A 22924-nucleotide genomic window follows, 5' to 3' on the forward strand; every position below is an offset into this window, starting at 1 on the left:
TGAGTCTGGCTGCTGTGTTCTGGTCTGTTTGGAGTTTCCTCAGTATTTGCTCTTTGCAACCTGCGTATAGTGAGTTGCAGTAATCCAGATGGCTGAGTACGAGGGATTGCACTAGGCTGCGAAAGACGGATCTTGGGAAGAATGGTCTTATTCTTTTCAATTTCCACATGCAGTAGAACATCTTTTTGGTTGTGTTGTTTGCATGAGTTTCGAGTGTTAGGTGGCGGTCGATAGTGACTCCAAGGATTTTTAACGTTTCTGAGATTGGAAGGTTTAGTTTTGGTGTGTTTATAGCGGTGAATTCATTCGTGTTGTACTGGGAAGTGAGTATCAGGCATTGAGTTTTTTCTGCATTTAGTTTCAAGCGAAATGCATCTGCCCAGAAGTAATCTAAGGAAATACTTTTTCATGGAAAGAGTGGTGGACGCATGGAATTACCTTCAGTTGGAGGTGATGGAGACCAGGACTGTGTCTGAATTTAAGAAAGCGTGCGACAGGCATGTAGGATCTCTTAGGGAAAGGAGGAGTTAGTGGTTGCTGTGGATGGGCAGACTGGATGAGCCATTTGGCTCTTATCTGCAGTCATGTTTCTATTAACACGAAGTAAACTGTGCGGTAACTAACGCAGAGACATGTTAAGGAGCTTTGTAGTAATTTAGCAGTTACCAAGACATAAACCATGCGTTAAATGCTTTTTGTGTTGGGAGTGTGGCATGGGCAGAGAGTGGGTGTGGAAGCATTAGCCAGTTAACGTGTTACGCTTACCGCATGCTACCTGGAATGCGAGAGCCCTTACCACCTCCTAACAAGGAAGAGGTAAGTGCTAACACACTAACTGTGGCCAGGTATTGCATGCTAACTGGGACCAATGCAGAACCAGAATTAAGAAAACACTGGTTCGACCCCCCCCCCCCCCCCCCCATTGGTTGCCACGTAAAATTTGCAGCTACTTTGTGGTATAGTCACATTAAACTGTGGTGACTAAGGAAGTGACGTCACGTCAGCGAATGGCTGAGTAAAAACGGAGCTCCCGAGAGTCAGCCGATTAAAAGCAATAATTAGCTGCAAATAGCTGAAAAACTCGATACCCGAAACGGGAATCGGAGGGTATAGCGAGTGACCTACCAGATTATGGCAGCGAATCGGACAAAAGAGCCAAATCTGTCGGCGTTTTCTTATCAGCAGCGCCAGAGAGCTACAGAGATGCATGGGGAAGAAAATGGCGCCCGAGCAATAGTAGCGCACCAAAATCTTAATGACACCACTCAGAGGGAATTAATGGAAGGTGAGTGCGCGGCCACTCCAGAGATTTGGGATAAACTTTGCGGCTGGATAGAAGAAATTAAAACTGGCATAAAAGAAATGCGCCAGGACTTTGCACAGCTAGGATCAGAACTCAGGGCGGAAATAGCCGAATTAGGAGCACGTGTAGCAGAAACGGAGGTGGGAATGGAGGAATGTGCTGAATCTGTTTCTGTACTGGAGCAGCAAATGAAAGATCAAAAAGCAGAGTCAAGATATTTAATGGATAAAGTGGAAGATCTTGAGAATAGGAGTCGGCGTGCAAATATTAGAATCAGAGGAGTGCCAGAATTACCTGAGTATATTGATTGTGGGGTGGTCACGCAGGCGATAGCGGCCCAACTACTCTCTACCCCAGCTGAATCTTGTCTACCAGTATCCATTCGTTTGGAAAGAGCGCACAGGGCGCTGGGGATGAGAAAAACAAATCAGCCAAGGGATATAGTTGCCTGCTTCTCAGAATTTCAACAAAAAGAGGCGGTAATGAAGAAAGCCAGAGAGGCCGCCCCGATAACATGGGAGACATTCCCCATTGAAATATATCAGGACATATCTCCAGCAACATTGAAGAGAAGAAGTGAGCTGAGGCCACTAACAGCAAAGCTAAGAGAGGAAGGGGTGTCCTACAAGTGGCAGTATCCCTTTGCCCTTACATTTGTACAAGAAGGCAAACAGCGTCGTGTGACCTCGATAGCAGAAGCCCAAGAATATTTGAGTCAGCAGGGTGAAGAGGAGATGCCCCACCAGAAGGAGAATTTAATCAGACCGCCGCTCAACAAGACGAAATGGCAGAGAGTGTCGCAGGGGAGAGGCCGCTTGAGAAGACAGCAATCGGGGAAACAACTGGAGGAGAGAAATGGAAAATGAGGAAAGCGGCCAAACCCCGCATTGGATTTACAAATAAAAAGAGAACAGAACATTGAATACAGTGGGACACTTGATAACATAAGAGATGAAACAGAAGAAAAGGCTGAGGGAGAGATGGAGACGACACTTCCTCTGTAAGAGACATGCCTCATGGTGGTAATGGGGCTTGTCGACATAGGAGCAGGGATAAGGGGGGAGGGGGGTTAAGGTTGCAGGGGAAAGGGAAACAAGCATGGTATGGGCTGGCCAAACTGAAGCGAAATAATGAAATGTTGTATAAATGTTTAAATGTGTCACGTTAAATGTTAAGGGTTTAAATACCCCTGTAAAGCGTAAGAAACTGTTTAAAGATATGATAAGGTTGAAAGCAGACATAATTATGATCCAAGAGACTCATTTGAAAAAAGAGCATGAAAAATTAGTTAATCACAGGAGATACCCTCTACAATTTCATGCGGCTAGCATTAACTCACAGAAAAAGAGGGGGGTTTTAATGGCTTTTTCTGATATGATTCCGTGGAAAATAATGAAAAGTATAGCTGACAAGAATGGTCGTTACCTATTGGTTGTGGCATCCCTATATAATAAGCTATACACTTTTCTCACTATATATGCCCCAAATGAGGGACAGGAGAACTTTATAATTGAACTGGAAGGAGTGTTACAGAAACATGTACAAGGGATAGTGGTCATTGGGGGGGATTTCAACCTCACAGTGAATCCTGCACTAGATAACTCAGCGGGAGGAGCGGAATACGCAAAGAATGATAGGCAAGCATTAGTAAAATTCATGGCTAGATGGGGGCTGGTGGACCTATGGCGAGAAACACATGCACGAGAAAAAGATTACACCTATTACTCATCTCCACATAAATCATATTCTAGGATAGATATGTTCCTGGGGGATGGGATAGTAGCAGGGGCAATGCGTAACATTAATATTGAGCCCCGTACATGGTCAGATCATGCTCCAGTTGTAATGGAAATAGGGATTGATAGACACCCCTCTGGGTTTAAATACTGGCGCATGGACGAAACCATCCTATTAGAGCCACAAAACGCGCAAGAAGTTGAAAGATATATTAGGGAATATATAGAGTTCAATGATATAGAAGGAATACACCCAGTAAACTTATGGGAAGGACTGAAAGTGGTACTACGTGGCCAATTGATAGCATTGAGGGCTCATTTGGGAAAGAAACAGAGGGAACAGGAGGAATCAATAAGAGAGCGCATACAACAATTGGAAAAGTCTCATAAAGCTAACCCCTCTGATTCTGAGGTGGGGGAACAACTTTATAAGTGTAAATTAAATCTTAATGACTTACAATTGGCTGAAATAGCAAGTCAGTTAGAGCAAACGAAGCAGGAACATTATGAGTTTGGAGATAAAGCGAGTAGACTTTTAGCAAATAAACTTAAACAGCAAAGGAGTCGAACCTATATAGGAAGCCTTAAAAATCAGGCAGGTCAAAATGTTAGTCAGAATGACCAAATTCAGGAGCAATTCTATAACTACTATTCTAAACTATATGACTCAGAACAGAAAGCAACAGAGCTGGAAATAGAGGATTATATTAAGAGAATAGATATACCCCATTTGACACAGTCCGAGCAGGAGATGTTATCAGAGCCTATCACAATAGAAGAGGTTGAGCTTGCTATTAAGGAACTCCCCCTTGGGAAAGCACCGGGCCCGGATGGGTTTCCGGCTCGACTTTATAAGCAATATAGAGCGTATTTGGCTCCACTGTTATGGAGATTCTTTAAAGCACTAGAGCAAGAGCAGAAACTTCCTCATTCGTGGAGACTAGCAGCAATAACTCTGATTTTGAAACCGGCAAAAGATCCGCAGGAATGTGGTTCTTACAGGCCGATATCATTACTCAATGTTGACTATAAAATATTTACTAAAATACTAGCTACTCGCCTGCAAAGAGTATTGCCTAAGCTCATCCATAGCGATCAAACGGGATTTATTGCAGGGCGACAGGCATTTGATAATATAAGATCTTTGCTGCATGTAATTCAACAGGTAAGGGAGGATGACCAACCGGCCCTACTTCTCTCGATAGACGCAGAGAAAGCGTTTGATCGCGTGGAGTGGGATTTTCTATTTGCAGTGCTGCGAGAAGTGGGGATAGGGGGAAATTACATGAGATGGATTAGACTACTATACCAAACGCCATTAGCCACACTAAAAATTAATGGGACATACACTAAGCCTATTGAATTGCATAGAGGAACAAGACAGGGGTGTGCGGTCTCGCCTTTGTTATTTGCCCTTTTCATGGAGCCCCTGGCATGCGCAGTGAGGGGAGATTCCAATATTCGGGGGGTGACGAAAGGGTTGAGAGAACATAAGCTAATGCTATTTGCTGATGATGTGCTTCTCACCCTGACGAGACCCGAAATCTCAATAAGGAGGGTAACTGAGGTAATGGAATTCTTTGGGAAACTGTCAGGTTTTAAAATCAATATTACTAAATCCGAAATATTGAATCTGACAGTTTCACCACAGGAATCAGCAAGGATGAAGATAGATTTCCCCTTCATATGGGCATTGAAATCCATTAGATACCTAGGGGTGCAGGTGACGCCGAGGGTAGAAGACTTGTACCAGGTAAATTTCCCTAAGAAGGTGGCAGAATTGCTAGCAGAGCTAGATAGATGGGAAGGATTAAATGTATCTTGGATGGGAAGAATACAAGCAATAAAAATGATGTTGCTCCCCAAAATGTTATATTTATTTATGGCATTGCCCATCCCAATACCACGTAGCTTTTTTGAACGACTCCATCGCAAATTATTTCAATATATTTGGAGGAAACGCCCTCCGCGGGTGCGAAGGGCAACCATGTTCCAGCCGCAGAGTAGGGGGGGAATGGGAGTCCCAAATTTTTTGTTATATTATAAGGCAGCGCAATTAAGGATTTTAGCTGATTGGAATCCGTATGCGAGCAGGAAATGGTTGCACTGGGAGAGGGCATGGATGGGGACACAAGCATTAGGAGATACATTGTGGCTTCCTGGTAGAGAGCTCTTGACAGTGATACGAAGCCAACCAATGGGGATCAGACATATATTGACCACGTGGTACCAAATTAGGAAACAGTGGTTCCCAGAGAGAAAATATTATCTCCAGACGTCTATATCTAAAGCGCCGGGGTTTGAACTTGGAGGCACTGAAAAAGTTTATTGGGAATGGTCAAGGGCGGGGCTACATACTCTGGGCCAACTATGGGAGAAGGGAGAAATGGTTGGCTTTGACAGGCTCCAGGAGGAGTATGGGCTTCCCCCTAGAGATCAAGTCTATTATTGTAGCGTTAGACACTATATAATGTCGTGTGCTAGGGAGGAGCTTGAACTAGAAGAAACAAAGCTAGAAGGTGCAATAAGAAAAGGAGGGGGTAGAGGTAGTGTGACACGGATTTACCAGGCACTAATTCAGAGGGGGAATCCACAGAGATTTTATAATAGCAGGTGGGAGGAGTCATTACAAATTACATACACACAACAACAATGGGAGAAATGTTATAGACTATTATTTAAACCATCTTTAGCGCAATCCACGAGGGAGAATGGATTTAAGATATATTACTGGTGGTACTACACACCGGATAGGCTGCAACGTATTTATAGGGAAGTGTCAGCCGCCTGTTGGAGGGAATGTGGGGCAAAGGGAACATTCATACATATATTTTGGGAATGTCCTAAGGTACAGAAATTTTGGAAAGATGTGTTGGCGCAGGTCAACACGATACTGCAAGGGATATTTCCATGTACGATAGAGCACTGCTTGCTGCACTTTCCTCCCACAGGAATTAAAACGATTCATCATAAGTTGGCGATACAATATATGGTGGCGGCAAAGATAGCAATAGCGAGAGCATGGAAACAATCGACTCTACCAGCCACAACAATGGTATTTCGCAAAGTGGGCCACTTGTATCAGATGTCAAAACTTACGGCAATGAGAAGGGGTAAAATGGACTACTTTTTGAAAATGTGGCAACCATATGAACAATATATAAATGGAGGTCAGCCTAGCCAAAAAGGAGAAGGGTTGGGAGGGGGGAGGTAGTGGTAGTGATATAATGTACTAGAATAGATAATCTAGGTAGTTGAGAGTTCAGCAGCAATCAAGAATATGTAACGCTAAATGAAGCAAAGGAACAAAGTTAGCAATTCTTGTATGTAATCTGAGATTGTTTTTTCATACAATAAAAATGTTTATAAAAAAAAAAAAAAAAAAAACTGTGGTGACTACAATTTTTAATGTGGTTTAGGAAAAGGGCCTCTAATAAAATTACTATAACCAAAACTCAACTTCAAAATTCAAAAACAAATTAGATAATCCTAAACCATTTTAGAGAAATGAGAAATCATTAACAGGGATTCACTACGTGCTGCACACCTGTTAGTATTCAATGACGTATCAGTACATAAGTACATAAGTATTGCCATACTGGGAAAGACCAAAGGTCCATCAAGCCCAGCATCCTGTTTCCAACAGTGGCCAGTCCAGGTCACAAATACTTGGCAAGATCCCAAAAAAGTACAAAATATTTTATACTGGTTATCCCAGAAATAGTGGATTTTCCCCATCCATTTAATAATGGTCTATGGACTTTTTCTTTAGGAAGCCGCCCAAACCTTTTTAAAACTCCGCTAAGCTAACCACCTTTACCACATTCTCTGGCAACAAATTCCAGAGTTTAATTACATGTTGAGTGAAGAAAAAGTTTCTCCGATTCGTTTTAAATTTACTACATTGTAGCTTCATCGCATGCCCCTAGTCCTAGTATTTTTGGAAAGCGTAAACAGACGCTTCACATCTACCCGTTCAACTCCACTCATTATTTTATAGACCTCTATCATATCTCCCCTCAGCCGCCTTTTCTCCAAGCTGAAGAGCCCTAGCCTCTTTAGCCTTTCCTATAAGGGAAGTCGTCCCATCCCCTTTATCATTTTCGTCGCCCCTCTCTGCACCTTTTCTAATTCCACTATATCTTTTTTGAGATGCGGCGACGAGAATTGAACACAATATTCGAGGTGCGGTCGCACCATGGAGCAATACAAAGGCATTATAACATCCTCATTTTTGTTTTCCATTCAGCATAGTCTCCTCAGTCTTGAAGCTGAAGAGATTGGAGCAAATTAGAAGACGTGGTAATGTTTATGTGCAGTTGACTCATATCAGACAGATAGGCAGTAGCAAGCTCAAACAGGTGATGTGTCTGAATGGTACTCCATTGAGTGAATTGTTCCACAGGCTTCTGCCCTTCCTAGTATATACATGGTGCTGTTCTGCAGAAAGCCAAGGTCCTTAGACATCCCAATTCAGACTGCATATGTGAGAACATGGCTGTTGGTAACTCCACTGCTAATGGAGTCTTCTCCATAAATTCTACAAAGACAGAAGCAATGATAGTGTGTAGGAATAAGGGTAATTTACCTACCGACTTTACATCACTAGCATGATATTGTTGGGTTGTGCCCAGAAGTATCTTACCTCTGCTTTATATTAGACAATTAACTATTCATGCAGCTGCACATCAATAAGGTAGAAATCTCTTTTTATAAGTTGTAGCTTGTACCGCAGTGAGTAAAAATCTGCCTTTTTTTTTCTAAGAAATGGCTGTTTGATAAGTGAAACACTTACCGCCACCCATTGAGGTGGCCTTAAGGGTTCCTGCGCTAACCCAGCAATAACGGGGCAGCTTATGGCACTGCCCGATTACTGCCGGGTAAACACTGGCCCTACAAAAATAAAAAATACTTATGTAGTGTGAGAAATGGCGCCCGCTAGGGTAGGAACTACCACTGGGCTTCTGCGGTAGCCCGGTGGTAGTTCCGGATTAGTGAGTGGTAACCCCATGTTGGGCTTACCGCTGCTTAGTAAAAGACCCCCTAAGTCTGTCCCAATACTTTTCACAAAGACCACTGACCATTTTAGTAGCTGCTTTCGGGACTGATTCAATGCTGTTTATATCTATTTGAAGGTGCAGTCTCCAGATTTGTACACAGTATTCTAAATGAGGGCTTACCAGAGTCTTATACAGAGGCTTCATCACCTTCTTTTTCCTGCTGGCCATTCCTACCTCTATGCACCCAGGCATACTTCTAGCTTTCACCGTTGCCTTTTCTTTTCTTTTCTTTTTTTTTTTTTAATATTTAATTTTTGAATTTTTCATTACCAAAAAAAAAAGGAAACCATATGACAAAATATCCACTTAGGTGGCTTTTCCAACGCTATTGGAAATTGCACAATACGGCTACAAAAATATATATCACCGCCCTTCTCCCCCCCCCCCATTACCCCCTATACACAGGAAAAGCTTAAGTGTCTCTTCTATTGCATCAACTTACACAGATCGGGACCAGAGGACCACTGTACATACGGGTCCCATACACGATGGTATGGTACTATGTGCCCAGTGTGCATCGCCGTTAGCTTTGACATTAAGTGAATGTAGTCCATTTTCTGCAAACCCTGCCGAAAACCTGGTATAGTTGGTTGTTTCCAGGCACCAGCCAGCACCAACGTGCTAGCCACAAACATCGACGCAATCAGCTGATGCATGGAAGGTTTCGCCTTAAGATCGTCACTCCTCTTTTGTGCACAAGTTTTTCACCCCCTAAACTGTACCATTTCCCTTGGGGGCACTCAATAAAGCTACTAAGTAGTAAATATAAAACAAACTGGAGAAAATATTTCTTCACTCAACGTGTAATTAATCTCTGGAATTTGTTGCCAGAGAATGTGGTAAAAGCAGTTAGCTTATCAGGGATTTAAAAAAGTTTAGATAATTTCCTTAAAGTCTATAAGCCATTAATAAGATGGACTTGGGAAAATCCACTGAATATTTCTAGGATAAGCAACATAAAATCTAGTTTACTGTTCTGGGATCTTACCAGGTACTTATGACCTGGTTTGGCCACTGTTGGAAACAGGATACTGGGCTTGATGGACCTGTGGTCTGTCCCAGTATGGCAATTCTTATGTTCTTATGTTTTTGCAGCCCAGATACATGACCTTGCATTTTTATTTAGTATTAAATCTTAGCTGCCAGATTCTGGACCATTATTCAAGCTTTGATAGATCGTTCCTCATATTATCCATACTGTCAGGGATGTATATCCTATTGCAGACTTTCGGTGACATCTGCAAAGAGGCAAACTACTACTGCTTATCACTTCTATAGCGCTACAAGGCATACACAGTGCTGTACACCATACATGAAAAGACAGTCCCTGCTCAAAGAGCTCACAATTTAAATAGGACAGGCAAACAGAACAACTAAGAGGTAAGGGATTTAGAGAGGTGGGGATAAAAGGGTACAGGGCAAGTGAGTAGTGGTTAGGAGTCAAAAGCAGCAACCTTACCAAAGAACCCATCAGGAACATCACGTACAAAAATGTTAAAAAGAACCAACCCAAGAGCTGAGCCTTGCAGCACACCACTGGTAACACCCCTACTCTCCGTTGACTTCTACGCAACCAGTTCTAAACCCTGTCAGTTAGTTTAGGGCCCATATCGAGGGTACTCAGTTTATTTATTAATCATCTATGTGAAACTGTGTCAAAGGCTTTGCTTTAAATCTAAGTACAAGCACAAAAACAAAAGAAGACAACCAACCCTACAATAGTCCAACAGGAAAAACAGCAAACGTAGGGTAGTGCAATAGGCATTCCAGATAAAATTACAAAGAAAGGAATGAGTAGAGAGCCATCTTTATTAAGCATCAGTTCAGTCAAGGTCAGTCAAAGACAGACATACATAAAAATACAAAAATTCTAAAAATAGTTATTAACAAAAAACATGCAGAATAATTCTAAAAACAATTAGCAAAAGACAAGCAAATAATATCAATAAGACAAGCAAACCAGTTGTAAATATAAAATAACAAGATATAAACAATATGTATATATGTGAAAAGGTTATGAAAAAAAAAAAGCAAAAAGCATTCCAAATCATTTTTAAAAAGAAATGTATATAAGTATTGCCATACTGGGAGAGCCGAAGGTCCATCAAGCCCAGCATCCTGTTTCCAATAGTGGCCAATCCAGGTCACAAGTACCTGGCAAGATCCCAAAACAATACAATACATTTTATGCTGCTTATCCTAGAAATATGACAATCAAAACTTCACAAACAATGGCAACACTCCACTCTTATGTTTTGAAAAATACACAACAAACTGTGGATGGAGTAACAGTAGCCCAGTAGAGCAAATCACTTTTTTGATAAGGGGACGTCTCATAGTCACATGGGCACTTCGTGGCATACTCTTAGCCCCCGGGGGCTGTCAATGATTATAAACTGTCACAAATGAGAGGGGGGCTAAGAGTATGCCACGAAGTGCCCATGTGACTTTATGAGACGTCCCCTTATCAAAAAAATGATTTTGCTCTACTGGGCTACTGTTACTCCATCCACAGTTTGTTGTGTATCCTAGAAATAAGCAGTGGATTTTCCCAAAGTCATTTTAATAATGGATTATGGACTTTTCTTTTAGGAAGCTTTCCAAACCTTTTTTAAAATTACTACTTTGTAGCTTCATTGCGTGCCCCCTAGTCCTAGTATTTTTGGATAGAGTAAACAAGTGATTCTCGTCTACCCGTTCCATTCCACTGATTATTTTATAGACCTCTATCATATCTCCCCTCAGCCATCTCTTCTCCAAGCTGAAGAGCCCTAGCTTCTAGCCTCTCCTCATAGGGAGGTCATCCCATCCCCTTTATCATTTTCGTTGCCCTTCTCTGTACCTTTTCTAATTCTACTATATCTATTTTGAGATGCAGTGACCAGAATTGCACACAATATTCGAGGTGTGGTCGCACCATGGAGCGATACAAAGGTATTATAAAGTCCTCATTTTTGTTTTCCATTCCTTTCCTAATATTACCTACCATTCTATTTGCTTTCTTAGCCACCGCACACTGAGCAGAGATTTTCAACGTATCATCAACAATGACACCTAGATCCCTTTACTGGTTGGTGACTCCTAATGTGGAACCTTGTATTACATAGCTATAGTTTGGGTTTCTCTTTCCCACATGCATCACTTTGCACTTGCTTACATTAAACGTTATCTGCCATTTCGATGCCCAGTCTTCTAAAGTCCTCTTCTAATTTTTCACAATCCTCTTACGATTTAACAACTTTGAATAACTTTGTGTCGCCAGCAAATTAATTACCTCATTAGTTACTCCCATCTCTAGATCATTTATAAATATCTTAAAAGGCAACGGTCCCAGCACTGACCCCTGGGGAACCCCACTGTCTACCCTTCTCCTTTGAGAGTACTGACTCTCTGTTTTCTATCTTTTAACCAGTTTTTAATCCACAATAGGACATTACCTCCTATCCCATGACTCTCCAATTTCATCTAGAGTCTTTCATGAGTTACTTTGTCAAATACCTTTTGAAAATCCAGATACACAATATCGACCGGCTCACCTTTATCCACGTTTGTTCACTCCTTCAAAGAAATTTATAGATTGGTGAGGCAAAATTTCCCTTCACTAAATCCATGTTGGCTTTGTCTTATTAATCCATGCTTTTGAATATGCTCTATAATATTGTTCTTTATAATAGTGTCTACCATTTTGCCTGGCACTGACGTCAGGCTCACTGGTCTATAATTTCACAGATCACCTCTGGAACCTTTTTTAAAAATCGGCGTTACATTGGCCACCCTCCAATCTTCCAGTAACATGCTTGATTTTAAAGATAAATTCAGTTCTATCAGTACCCTGGGATGAATACCATCTGGTCCAGGCAATTTGCTACTCTTCAGTTTGTCAAATTGCGCCATTACATCTTCCAGGTTTATAGAGATTTCATTCTGTTTCTCTGACTCATCAACTTTGATTATCTTTTATGGCATCAGTATCTCTACCAAATCTTCCTCAGTGAAGACCGATGCAAAGAATTGATTTAATCTCTCTGCTATGGCTTTGTCTTCCCTGAGTGCCCCTTTTACCCCTCGGTCATCTAGCGGTCCAACTGATTCTTTTGCTGGCTTCTTGCTTTTAATATACCTAAAATAAAATTTACTATGTGTTTTTGCCTGCTTCCGGTTGCAGGAGTACAACTGAAAGTATATTTAAGCAAAAATGTCCACAGGGAGGATTGTCAAAGGAATGTGAAACTAGTAAAAGTACCAAAAATGATTTGCACTGCAATCCAGAAACACATTGGAGTAGAAACACCAGTAAGTGAACACAAAGATGCTAACATCTGCTATATACACTGAGCAAATTACGTAATGCACAAAATGATAGCGTAAAACTCAGGTAGACTATAAGGAAACTGTAGTAAAGCTCATCAGCAGAAAGAGTGACAGCACAAGTGTCTGAACATGGATCTTAACCCACACTATAAAGAAACAGTAACGGGCTCAGCAGCACAAAGTGCGAAAGTAAGAGTGCAGAGAATATTGCAAATCTTATCCCACAGTATAGAGAAACAGCAACGAAGGTTTGGCTGCACGAAGAACAAAAGCTGAGGAATAGAATAATAGAAAACACTTCTTACATTTCAAAATGAAAACTAATTACCTCAATCTCTCTCTCTATTCGAAACATTGGCGTCTGAATAAGTCAGTGCAGGCTGCATATTTTATTTACTACATATTGTCTATATCTTATTGCTATTTTATTTTTACTACTGGTTTGCTTGTCTTATTGATATTATTTACTTGTCTTTAATACATAAAAATACAAAAATAAAAAGTGATTAACCAAAGACAAGTAGAATAATTCTAAAAACAATTATTAGCAAGTCTGTCTTTAGATGCTTATTGCAATTTATTTTTATGAGCCCTTAACTGAATTGATGCTTAATAAAGATGGCCCTCTGTGGATTCCTTTCTTTGTGATTTTATTTGGAAGGCCTATTGCACTACCCTACTTTTGCTGTTTTTCCTAAAATCTAAGTACACCACATCTAGTGCTATCTTTCGATCCAGCTCTCTGGTCACTGTTCTGTTTCAAAAGTGTTTTCATGAATTTACTTACCACAGAAGTCAGACTTACTGGCCTGTAGTTCTCAACCTCTTCCTTACTTCTGCTTTTGTGGAGAGGGAATACATCTGTCCTTCTCCAGTCCTCCGAGACCACTCCTGACTCGAGAGCATTGAAAAGATCCAGCAGATCTACCAGAACTTCCCTAAGTTCTATCAGTACCCTCAGATTTATGCCATCTGGCCTCATCACTTTGTCCTCCTTTACTTAGCCAGCTCCTCACAAACACAGTCTTCTGAAAATTGTTCAGGGTCTACCACACTTCCATTCCTGTTTTTGTTTGTCTTCTGCGGTCCTGCCCAGCCCTTTCTACTGTGAGCACAGAACAGAAATATTTGTTAAGCAATTCTGCCTTATCTTTATCAGCTTTTACATATTTCTCCTCTTCACCTTTGAGTTTCAGAACCAAGAGTAACCATACTGGGTCAGACCAATGGTCCATCTAGCCCTGTATTCTGTTTTCCAAACAGTGGCCAAACCAGTTCACAAGTACCTGGCAGAAACCCAAATCGTGGCAACACTTCATACTACAAATCCCAGGGCAAGCAATTGCTTCCCATGTCTGCCTCAATAGCAGACTATGGACTTTTCCTCCAGGAATGTGTCCAAACCTTTTTTAATCCCAGATACGCTAACCGCTGTTACCACATCCTCTGGCAAAGAGTTCCAGAGCTTAACTATTCGTTGAGTGAAAAAATATTTCCTCCTCTTTGTTTTAAAAGTATTTCCATGTAACTTCCTCGAGTGTCCCCTAGGCTTTGTACTTTTGGAACGAGTGAAAAATCGATTTACTACTTGTTGTACACCACTCAGGATTTTGTAGACCTCAATCATATCTCCCCCTCAGCCGCCTCTTTTCGAAGCTGAAGAGCCCTAGTCTCTTTAGCCTTTCCTCATACGAGAGGAGTTCAGTCCCATTTATCATTTTAATCGCTCTTCTTTGAACCTTTTCTAATTCCGCTATATCTTTTTTGAGGTACGGCGACCAGAACTGAATGCAGTACTCAAGGTGCGGATGTACCATGGAGCAATACAAAGGCATTATAGTATTTTCGGTCTTATTCACCATCCCTTTCCTAATAATTCCTAGCATCCTATTTGCTTTAATAAAGAAGGATAAAAGAGAATATGAAGAGAAACTTGCCACCGAAGCTAAAACACACTGAGCAGAAGGTTTCAGTGTATTATCTACAGCGATAGCCAGATCTTTTTCTTGAGCGCTGACCCCCAAGGTGGACCCTAGCATCAGGTAACTGTGATAGAGATTATTCTTTCCAATGTGCATCACCTTTCATTTGTCCACATTAAATTTCATGTGCCATTTGGACGCCCAGTCTTCCAATTTGCTAAGGTTTTTCAATATTTCAGAGTCCACATGTGTTTTAACAACCTTGAATAGTTTTGTAACATCTGCAAATTTGATCAACGCATTCATCATTCCGATTTCCATATCATTTATAAATATGTTAAATAGTACCGGTCCCAGTACAGATCCTTGTGGCACTCCACTGTCCTCCATTGAGAGAAATGACCATTTAACACTACCCTCAGTTTTTTGTCCAGTAACCAATTCCTAATCCACATCAGTCCCATGACTCTTCAATTTTCTCAGGAGTCTCTCATGAGGAACTTTATCAAAAGCTTTCTGAAAATCTAGATACACTACATCAACCAGCTCACCTTTATCCTCATGTTTATTCATGAGTTCAAAGAAATAAAGCAAATTGTTGAGGCAAGACTTCCCTTGGCTGCACCCATGCTGACTCTGTCCCATTAAACCATGTTTGTCTACATGTTCTATAATTTTATTCTTTATAATGGTTTCCACTATTTTGCCTGGCACCGACGTCAGGCTTACCAGTCTGTAATTTCCCGGATCACCCCTAGAACCCTTTTTTAAAAATCGGCGTCACATTGGCCACCCTCCAATCTTCAGGAACTATGGACAATTTTAACAACAAGTTACATATTACTAACAGCTTCGGTTCAGGTGATTACTACTCTTTAAGTTGTCCATTTGGCTCAGTACATCTTCCAGATTCACTGAGATTTCTTTCAATTCCTCCGCATCATCACCCTTGAAAACCATTTCCGGTACAGGCAGATCTCTTACATCTTCTTCCGTAAAGATAGAAGCAAAGAATTCATTCAGTTCTCTGCTACGGTGCTGTCCTCCCTGTGCACCCCTTTGCTCCCACGGATTGCCTCACAGGCTTTCTGCTTCTGATGTACCTGAAAATGTTGTTACTGTGAGTTTTAGCTTCAGTGGCAAGTTTCTCTTCATATTCTCTTTTATCCTTCTTTATTAATGCTTCGCATCTGACTTGCCAGTGCTTATGTTGCTTCTTATTTTCTTCATTTGGGTCCTTTTTCCATTGTTTGAAGGGCAATCTTTTGTCTATAATGACCTCTTTTACTTCACCTTTTAACCATGCAGGCTGACATTTTCTCATATTTCCACCTTTGCAAATACGTGGAATGCATCTGGACTGGGCTTCCAAGATGGTATTTTTGAATAATATCCATGCCTGATTTAGTGTCGTCCTACCCTTTTCAACCGATCCTTTTAGTTTCTGTTTAACCATTTTCCTAATTTTATTATAGTGCCCCTTCGCCCCCATTTTACTGTATTAACTCTTTTTTTTTTTCTTCCATTTGCTTTCCTGACTACTTTACCAGCTTTTCTTAGCTTTTCCAGATATTTTTGAGTGAAGGAGTAGCCTAATGGTTAGTTCAGTGGGCTTTGAGGCCAGTGACCTGGGTTCAGTTCCCACTGCAGTTCCTTGTGACCTTAACTCTCCATTGCATCAGGTACAAAAACAGAGATTTGTGAGCCCTCTAGGGACAGAGAAAGTACCTGCATATAAATTGTACAGCGCTGTGTGCATCAAGTAGCGCTGTAGATCTCTTGTAGTTTATGAAGGCTAACCTCTTTTTCCTTACCTTTTCAGCTGCTACTTTTGAGAAGCAAAATGACCTTCTTTTTCTCTTACCTTTATTTACTTTCCTTACAAAAAGGTTTGTTGCCCTTGCAATAACTCCTTTCAGTTTTGCACAAAGCTTTCCTACTCTTTCCAGATGTTCCCTTCCAGCTAACAATTCCTTGAGGTAATCCCCCATCTCAAAGTTAAGTTGTTTTTTTTTAAAGTCTAGAACCTTCACTTTTGAATGAACCCTCTCCACACCGGTCTTAATATTAAATCACACCATCTGATGCATCTGATTATCACTGGGTGCCAGATGATCACCCACTATAACATCAGAAACACTCCCTCCATTTGTTAAATGAAGGGTGTTGCTTTGGCTTGGGAGCGTAGACCATCGGTAGAGGTCTTAGCTTCATATTTTGTGACTAAGGTGGGGAAGTTGCAACCTACAGTGAGTGATGTTAACTCGAGGAAAACCTGACTGGAAAATTTGGTTGATTGTGAGCTGGATCAGCAGAGGCAGTTAGCTGGAGTACATTTTCCATGGTGTCAGTGGATAGTTTAAAGAAATTGATTGGGCAGACTTGTAAGGTTAACCTGGTACTGGATTTGGTTCAACCAAGTTGGTTAGCTTGTATGCTTTTAGGATTACTTCCACTCTTGTAATCTATGTTTAACCAAAGTTTAACTGAGAGTGTGGCGCCACGTGACTGGAAACATGCTGTTGTATACCCTGTGTTTAAAGAATAAATTTTTAGACCCTTTACAAGTTGAGCTCTTTAAACTGATTACTACCTTGCTTGTACTGATGAAACTAAAAGGTGGTTGTTCAGCAGTTGGTAGATTTTGTCGAGGATCACGGGTTGTTCCATCCTAGACGAGCCTCATTTCGTAAGGGTTATAGTACTGAGACAACTGTAGTTGCTTTGCTCAGTAAACTGAGAAGTCTGGATGCTGGAGATACTGTCTTGGTTATATCCTTAGACCTTGCTTCAGTATTTGATGTTATTGACCTGTCTTTGATGTTGTCCCGATTAAGGGCTATAGGGTTGACAGGGATAGTATGGAACTGGTTTTGGAGCTTTTTGCAAGATTGATCTTTTTTCAGTAATACGGGACTTAGACACCTCCTCCCCACGTGGTTTTGACTGTGGAGTACCCTAGGGGGTCATCTTTATTCCCAATTCTTTTTAATATCTTTCTCAGACCTTTGTTAGATTTGGTTGATCAGTTTAGAATTAGTCCTTGCGTTTATGCGGATGATATTTTACTGGTTGTGTGGGTTTCGTCCAAAACTGTTAATCTGGCTCCTATCCAATGTTGTTTGCAGGAAATTTGCCGTTGGTTAGAGAGAAACCGAATGGTGTTGAATATGAAAAAGACCATGGCTTGCTGGAGTACAGATAAATTAGAAAAGCCTGGTAAATCCATCAGTTGTGTGGTGTTGCAGTTCCAGTGATTGATGAATTAATTATTTAGGGGTCTGGGTAGATTATCGGTTGGATTTTACAGGTCTTATAAATAGACTTGTGGCCAGGGATTTGTGATTTTGCGTAAATTGCGCGCAGTACAAGGGTATGTGGATGAGAAGGCTTTCAGTGTCTGCGGTATGTTTTGTTTATGAGCCAGTTAAACTATTCAAATGCAATTTTGATTGGATTGCTTCAGTATAGCTTGAGAAAACTTAAAACCTTGCAAAATGTAGCGATTCATATTTTGAGTAGATCTAGTAATCAGGCACATGTGACTCCACTTTATGTTTAGTACCGCTGGTTGCCAGTGCAAGCTAGACGTCAATTTAAAATTTTGGTTTTGACGCACAAGGCATATCATGAGCAGTTACTGCTTCCTCTTGTGTCATTGCTAAAAATGTATATGGCCAATAGGGATTTATGCTCTTCAGAGTTCCATCATTTGATCATACCAGGAACTAAGGAGGCATGGCTGAGTGTCGTACATAAACTGGCTTTTTATGTGGTAGCCCCAGATCTTTGGAATAAAATACCTATAATGTTGCGGATAGAATGTTGCTTGCAGCTTTTTTTAAATGGATGTTCAAATTGTATTGTTCTCACCGGCTTCCCTAATATTAGTTAAGGACCTTATGATTCTTGTCTTTTAGGGTGCTTTTTGAATGCTTGTTCTGAGTGTTGTAGCCTTTCCTGTACCATTGTATTTCCTTTCTTTTAACTTTTTATTATAATGATTTTATTGTAAATCGTTTTGATATTTTATGTAGGGTGGTGTATAAAATGTAATAAACTATAAAACTAAGCTACAAACTGTAAGTCCGGTATGACTCCATGAGAAGTGCTGCCATGTAAGGCTCCTTTTAGCTTTTATGAATTCCCCTCCCCAAAATCAGATTAACGTTTTTCCCCAAAGCTTTGTTGACAAGTGCCCTTCCGGTGCAATCTAGATCATACTCCACATAGCCTGGTATAGGAGTAAGGTTCATTACTGTCATGATATGTGTAAAAATAACCCATTTGGAAACACTGCCACCGAAAAAGTCCTATAACATTGATGTTTGCTCTTCATTTTGTTCCTGTAATATGATACAGTGTACAACTGCATTCTTTATCACAGCAGTACACTGTCTTAACAGGCTGTTCTAACTGGGACCTATTAGATGAAGCTGCTGCTTCTACTGGTTGCCATTGACATTGTCAGGCTGTCCTGTTAGTAAGAGATGTCTTGCAATGGTTCTTCCTCACAGTTTTCTCCTTTTTCTGTTTTTTCTTTTAAATTACAGACCCATCATCATGACTCCGGGAGCTGGTGCATGAAGGGAAAGGCATTCCTGGTCGCCATGACAACAGGCGACTGCTGCCACCTTCCTGGTTCTCTATGCGACTGTACCGGGAACGCTACTCTCTTTAAGTCATTGGAGGAGTCAGACATCGGGCGGCCACAGTATGTCACACAAGTCACCGCCAAAGACGGCCGGCTCCTATCCACAGTAATCAAAGCCCTGGGGACACAGAGGTACAGAGTGATGGCACGGTACCAGCTGAATTGGGAGGATAAGCTTCTGGAGCCTTATGGTTATTTAATAGTAATTCTTTTTCTCTTTTCAGACCGAGGATTTTTCTGAAGCCACATAGTAAAGATTTATGACAATCCATAAAAGCCATATGGCCCCATCTTGTTTGTGCATTTTTCTGTTGCACTACAGCAGAGTATACTTGATATGAGACTTCAGCTTTGTTTTTGCCAAAGCTAAAGTCCCTCTGGTAGTCCTACTTGCTTCCATCCCCAATACACTGGGAGGCTATTTCATGTCTTGGCACCTCTCAAATTGCTGCTCAGTGTAATCTATTCAAATCTTCTATCATTCACTCTTGTTTGCGTCACCATAAAGTGCTTGCCTTTTTGCAAGGCCTGAATGTTTTCATTGCATTTGCCTACCTGCCCATGGGTATACCTGTTCGAGTGCATTGCTATGTCAGCTTGAGGTTTTCAGATTGGGAAAATGTTTTCTTTCAGACTAACCTTTGCAGGCCAATGTGTGTTTGGGGAGGAGGGGAGTTGTAGCATTTTATGTCCATTGTTTTTGGCATGATCCCTAAAGATTAACCCCTGTGAATGTTTTAGATCATGTAACTTTCTGCCAATCGCTTGCTGATTCTTCTTCCTATCAATTTAATGAGTTAATGCAAGTTTTCCAGACACCCAGTTGATAAATGGTTTTGTACAAAACTAGTGCAGATGGAGAAATTTTTCAGTACTTTGAGGAATCCTCTAAAATGATTATTGGCCTTCTGCTGTGGACCTCTTGGTCTTTTAAAAGAAAGTATAAAGAAAATCACTTAGAAAGGGGGTGATGGTGAATACGTTTTTCCTGTTACCCACATATCTTCATATCCAGAACAGAGTCTGTGACTGCAGGACTGTAGGTAGTTTTATGTTGAGTTCTGTTGAAAACCATCAGTGTGGAGCCACAGATTTTGATGCGAGTACTCACTAGAAAGAGAGTAGATTTCCTTGCCTCATTACTGCCCCATTTGGCACTACCAAGGCGCCCCTCAGCATGCTGACGCCAAAGTAGCCATATCATCATGGTGTGCTTGTTTGGCAGTGCTTAGATTTCCTCATTACTCTTCATGTTAAGAGTTCTTTATTCCAGTAGTGTAATCTCAGGTGTGCCTGGGTGGGCAAGGACCCATCCACTTTGGGTTCAGGCCCACCCAGTGGCAGCACACATCCTCAGTGTAGCTGACAGGGATCCCCAAGCTCTACCAGCTGAAGATGTCCCCTGCTAGAATCCCCCAGGTCTTGTCAGCACCAGGGAAGTTGGTGGCATGATTCCATCTTTTGACACCTGCACCCCCCACACATGATCAATTTATGTGTATGAACTGAGCATACATTTGGGGGTGCAGGCGTTGGCAGATAGCTCACCAGTATTCACATGGCCCGGGGGATTCCAATGGAAGACATCTTCAGCTAGCAGGGCTTGGGGATCCCTGCCAGCCAAGGTGTATTTAACTCTTGGGATGGGGGGGGGGGGGAATGCATGGGCTCACCCAATCTGCCCCTGGGCCCACCCAGAAGTTCACCTCTGGCTAAACTACTGCTGTATTCACAGTGAAGAGGAAATCAACTGCTTAACAGTTTTCACCAGTTTCTGAGAGAGAGAATAAATAGTAACAAAACAAAGAAGATAATATGAAGCCTTTTTTTATTGGTCTAACTTTTTAATACAGTTTTTTTTTAATGAGCTTTCGAAGGTTACCCTTCTTCAGATCAGAAATTTCAGAATTTCTTATCTGAAAAAGGGTTGTCTTCAAAAGCTCATCAAAAAATGCATTGTTAGTCCAATAAAAAAAGGTTTCATGTTGTTTTCTTTTCTTTTTACCTTTAAAAGTGGACTAACACGACTACCCTACCACTTTACCCATGAGAGAGAGAAAAATGACAGAGATGGTGATGGAAGGAAAATAGGTGGAGGGGAGTTTCCTATATATAAATAAAAAAAAAAAAGAAAGACTTGGCTTGTTGAAGCATTTGTTAGGGTGGCTGGTCTCCTGTCCCCTGTTAGGCGTCTATGTTGTTAGTTAATCATTGAAGCTAAAGTGTGCTTTGGCCTCCATACCATGAAAGTTTGCCAGTCATTAACTTGGTCATGTCCATTTTTCTGTGTTATCCTTGTTTTTAGCAAACATCACAAAGAGCCCTTGATGTGTTCTTTTCAGTTTTTGTTCTCTGTCTCTGTTTTAATCTTCTGGCTAGTTGATTTTGTATTTTCCCCCCCACAAACTACCAGTACTGCTAAAAAAATTTTAATTCATTGTAAAAAAAAAAAAAAAAGTGGAACTTTTATTGATTGCATTATTTTGAAATATATTCTCCCCTGAAGTCTTTCTTCAGGTGTTTGTGCTGTATTCCTCCTTTGAGTGTATCAGGGAGTCATCTCCCTGAGGTCTCCTTTCAGCTCTTCATGCTGTATTCCTGCTTTGGATGTCTCATGATATGACTTTTTCCTCTTCTGAGTTCCCCTTCAGTTGTTCATGCTGCATCCATACTTTGTGTCTTGGAGTGCTACAGTCAACTCTAGAAACCATACTACAGCTGTATACCTCACCAAGTGGCAAATTCCTGAGGACTCATTGGTTGTTTGACTGACCGAATGATGTAACATTGAGGGGATCCCACTGGGCCTATAGCAGCTCACAATTTTGAATGAGAATTCTCTTCCTACCTCGTTCTGGCTGGATAGGGCAGCTAGAGCATTAAATTTACCACTGGATCCTGTTCAGTTAGGAAGGAAACCTCTTACTAATGTAGTTACCTTTGTGACCTCTAATAGTTTAAATCTCAGAAGTACATAAGTATTGCCACACTGGGACAGAAAAAAGGTCCATCGAGCCTAGCATCCTGTTTCCAACTGTGTCTTTTCTCTGTGAGAGAGTTAGAAACACAGAAACATGATGGCAAATAAGAGCCAAATGGCCCATCCAGTCAACCCATCCACAGCAATCACTATTTTCTCCTCTCCCTAAAAGATCCCACGTGCCTGTCCCACACTTTTTTAAATTCAGACACAGTCCTCGTCTCCACCACGCCCACCGGGAGGCAATTCCATGCATCCACCACCTTTTCTGTCAAAAAGTATTTCCTTAGATTACTCCTTGAGCCTATAATCTCTTAACATTTTCCTTCATTTGAAAGAGGTTCACCTCCTGTACATTAATGCGACAGAGGTATTTAAACATCTCTATCATATCCTCTTTCTCCGTCCTTTCTTCCAGTGTATATATTGAGAGTCTTAAGTCTGTCCCCATACGGTTTGTGACAGAGACCACTGATCAGTTTTGTAGCCACCCTCTGGACCCACTCCATTCAGTTTATATCTTTTTGTAGGTGTGTTCTCTAGATTTGCACACAGTATTCTAAATGGGTCCTCACCGGAGAGTTATGCAGGGACACTATAACCTCTTTTTTTCTGCTGGCCATTCCTCTCCCTATGCACCCAAACATTCTTCTGGCTTTGATAGTCTCCTTTTCTACCTGTTTGGCCACCTTGAGATCATCAGACACAATTACCCCAAGTTTCTCTTCTTTTGTACACAAAAGTACTTCACCTCCTATACTATACATTTCCCTTGGAGTTTTTTGCAACCTAACAGGCAGATGATCAAACCCTGGCGCTATTTTAGATAGCGCTCTGGAAATACCGCTCTTCCAACGCTGTAGTAGCACGGTGTTGCACTATGGCATGATCAGAAGTTAATGTATGCAGATATATGCAGCAGTGTAGCAGTGCTTCAGCATAGTTAATTGAAGCTAAG

General features: G+C 41.2%; 1 protein-coding gene across 1 annotated transcript in view; it reads left to right on the plus strand.

Moving 5' to 3' along the window:
- The window catches only part of LOC115480958 (E3 ubiquitin-protein ligase MARCH2-like), a 46261-nt gene that overhangs the window by 20380 nt on the left and 2957 nt on the right, over positions 1 to 22924 (plus strand). Inside the window, exon 2 of the mRNA XM_030219942.1 lies at positions 18886 to 19118. Coding sequence (XP_030075802.1) covers positions 18916 to 19118 — 203 coding nt within the window. The 5' untranslated portion in view covers positions 18886 to 18915. The remainder of the gene's footprint in view (positions 1 to 18885; positions 19119 to 22924) is intronic.

Source organism: Microcaecilia unicolor, chromosome 11, assembly GCF_901765095.1.
Source record: "Microcaecilia unicolor chromosome 11, aMicUni1.1, whole genome shotgun sequence".
In the NCBI taxonomy this organism is placed as follows: Eukaryota; Metazoa; Chordata; class Amphibia; order Gymnophiona; family Siphonopidae; genus Microcaecilia; species Microcaecilia unicolor.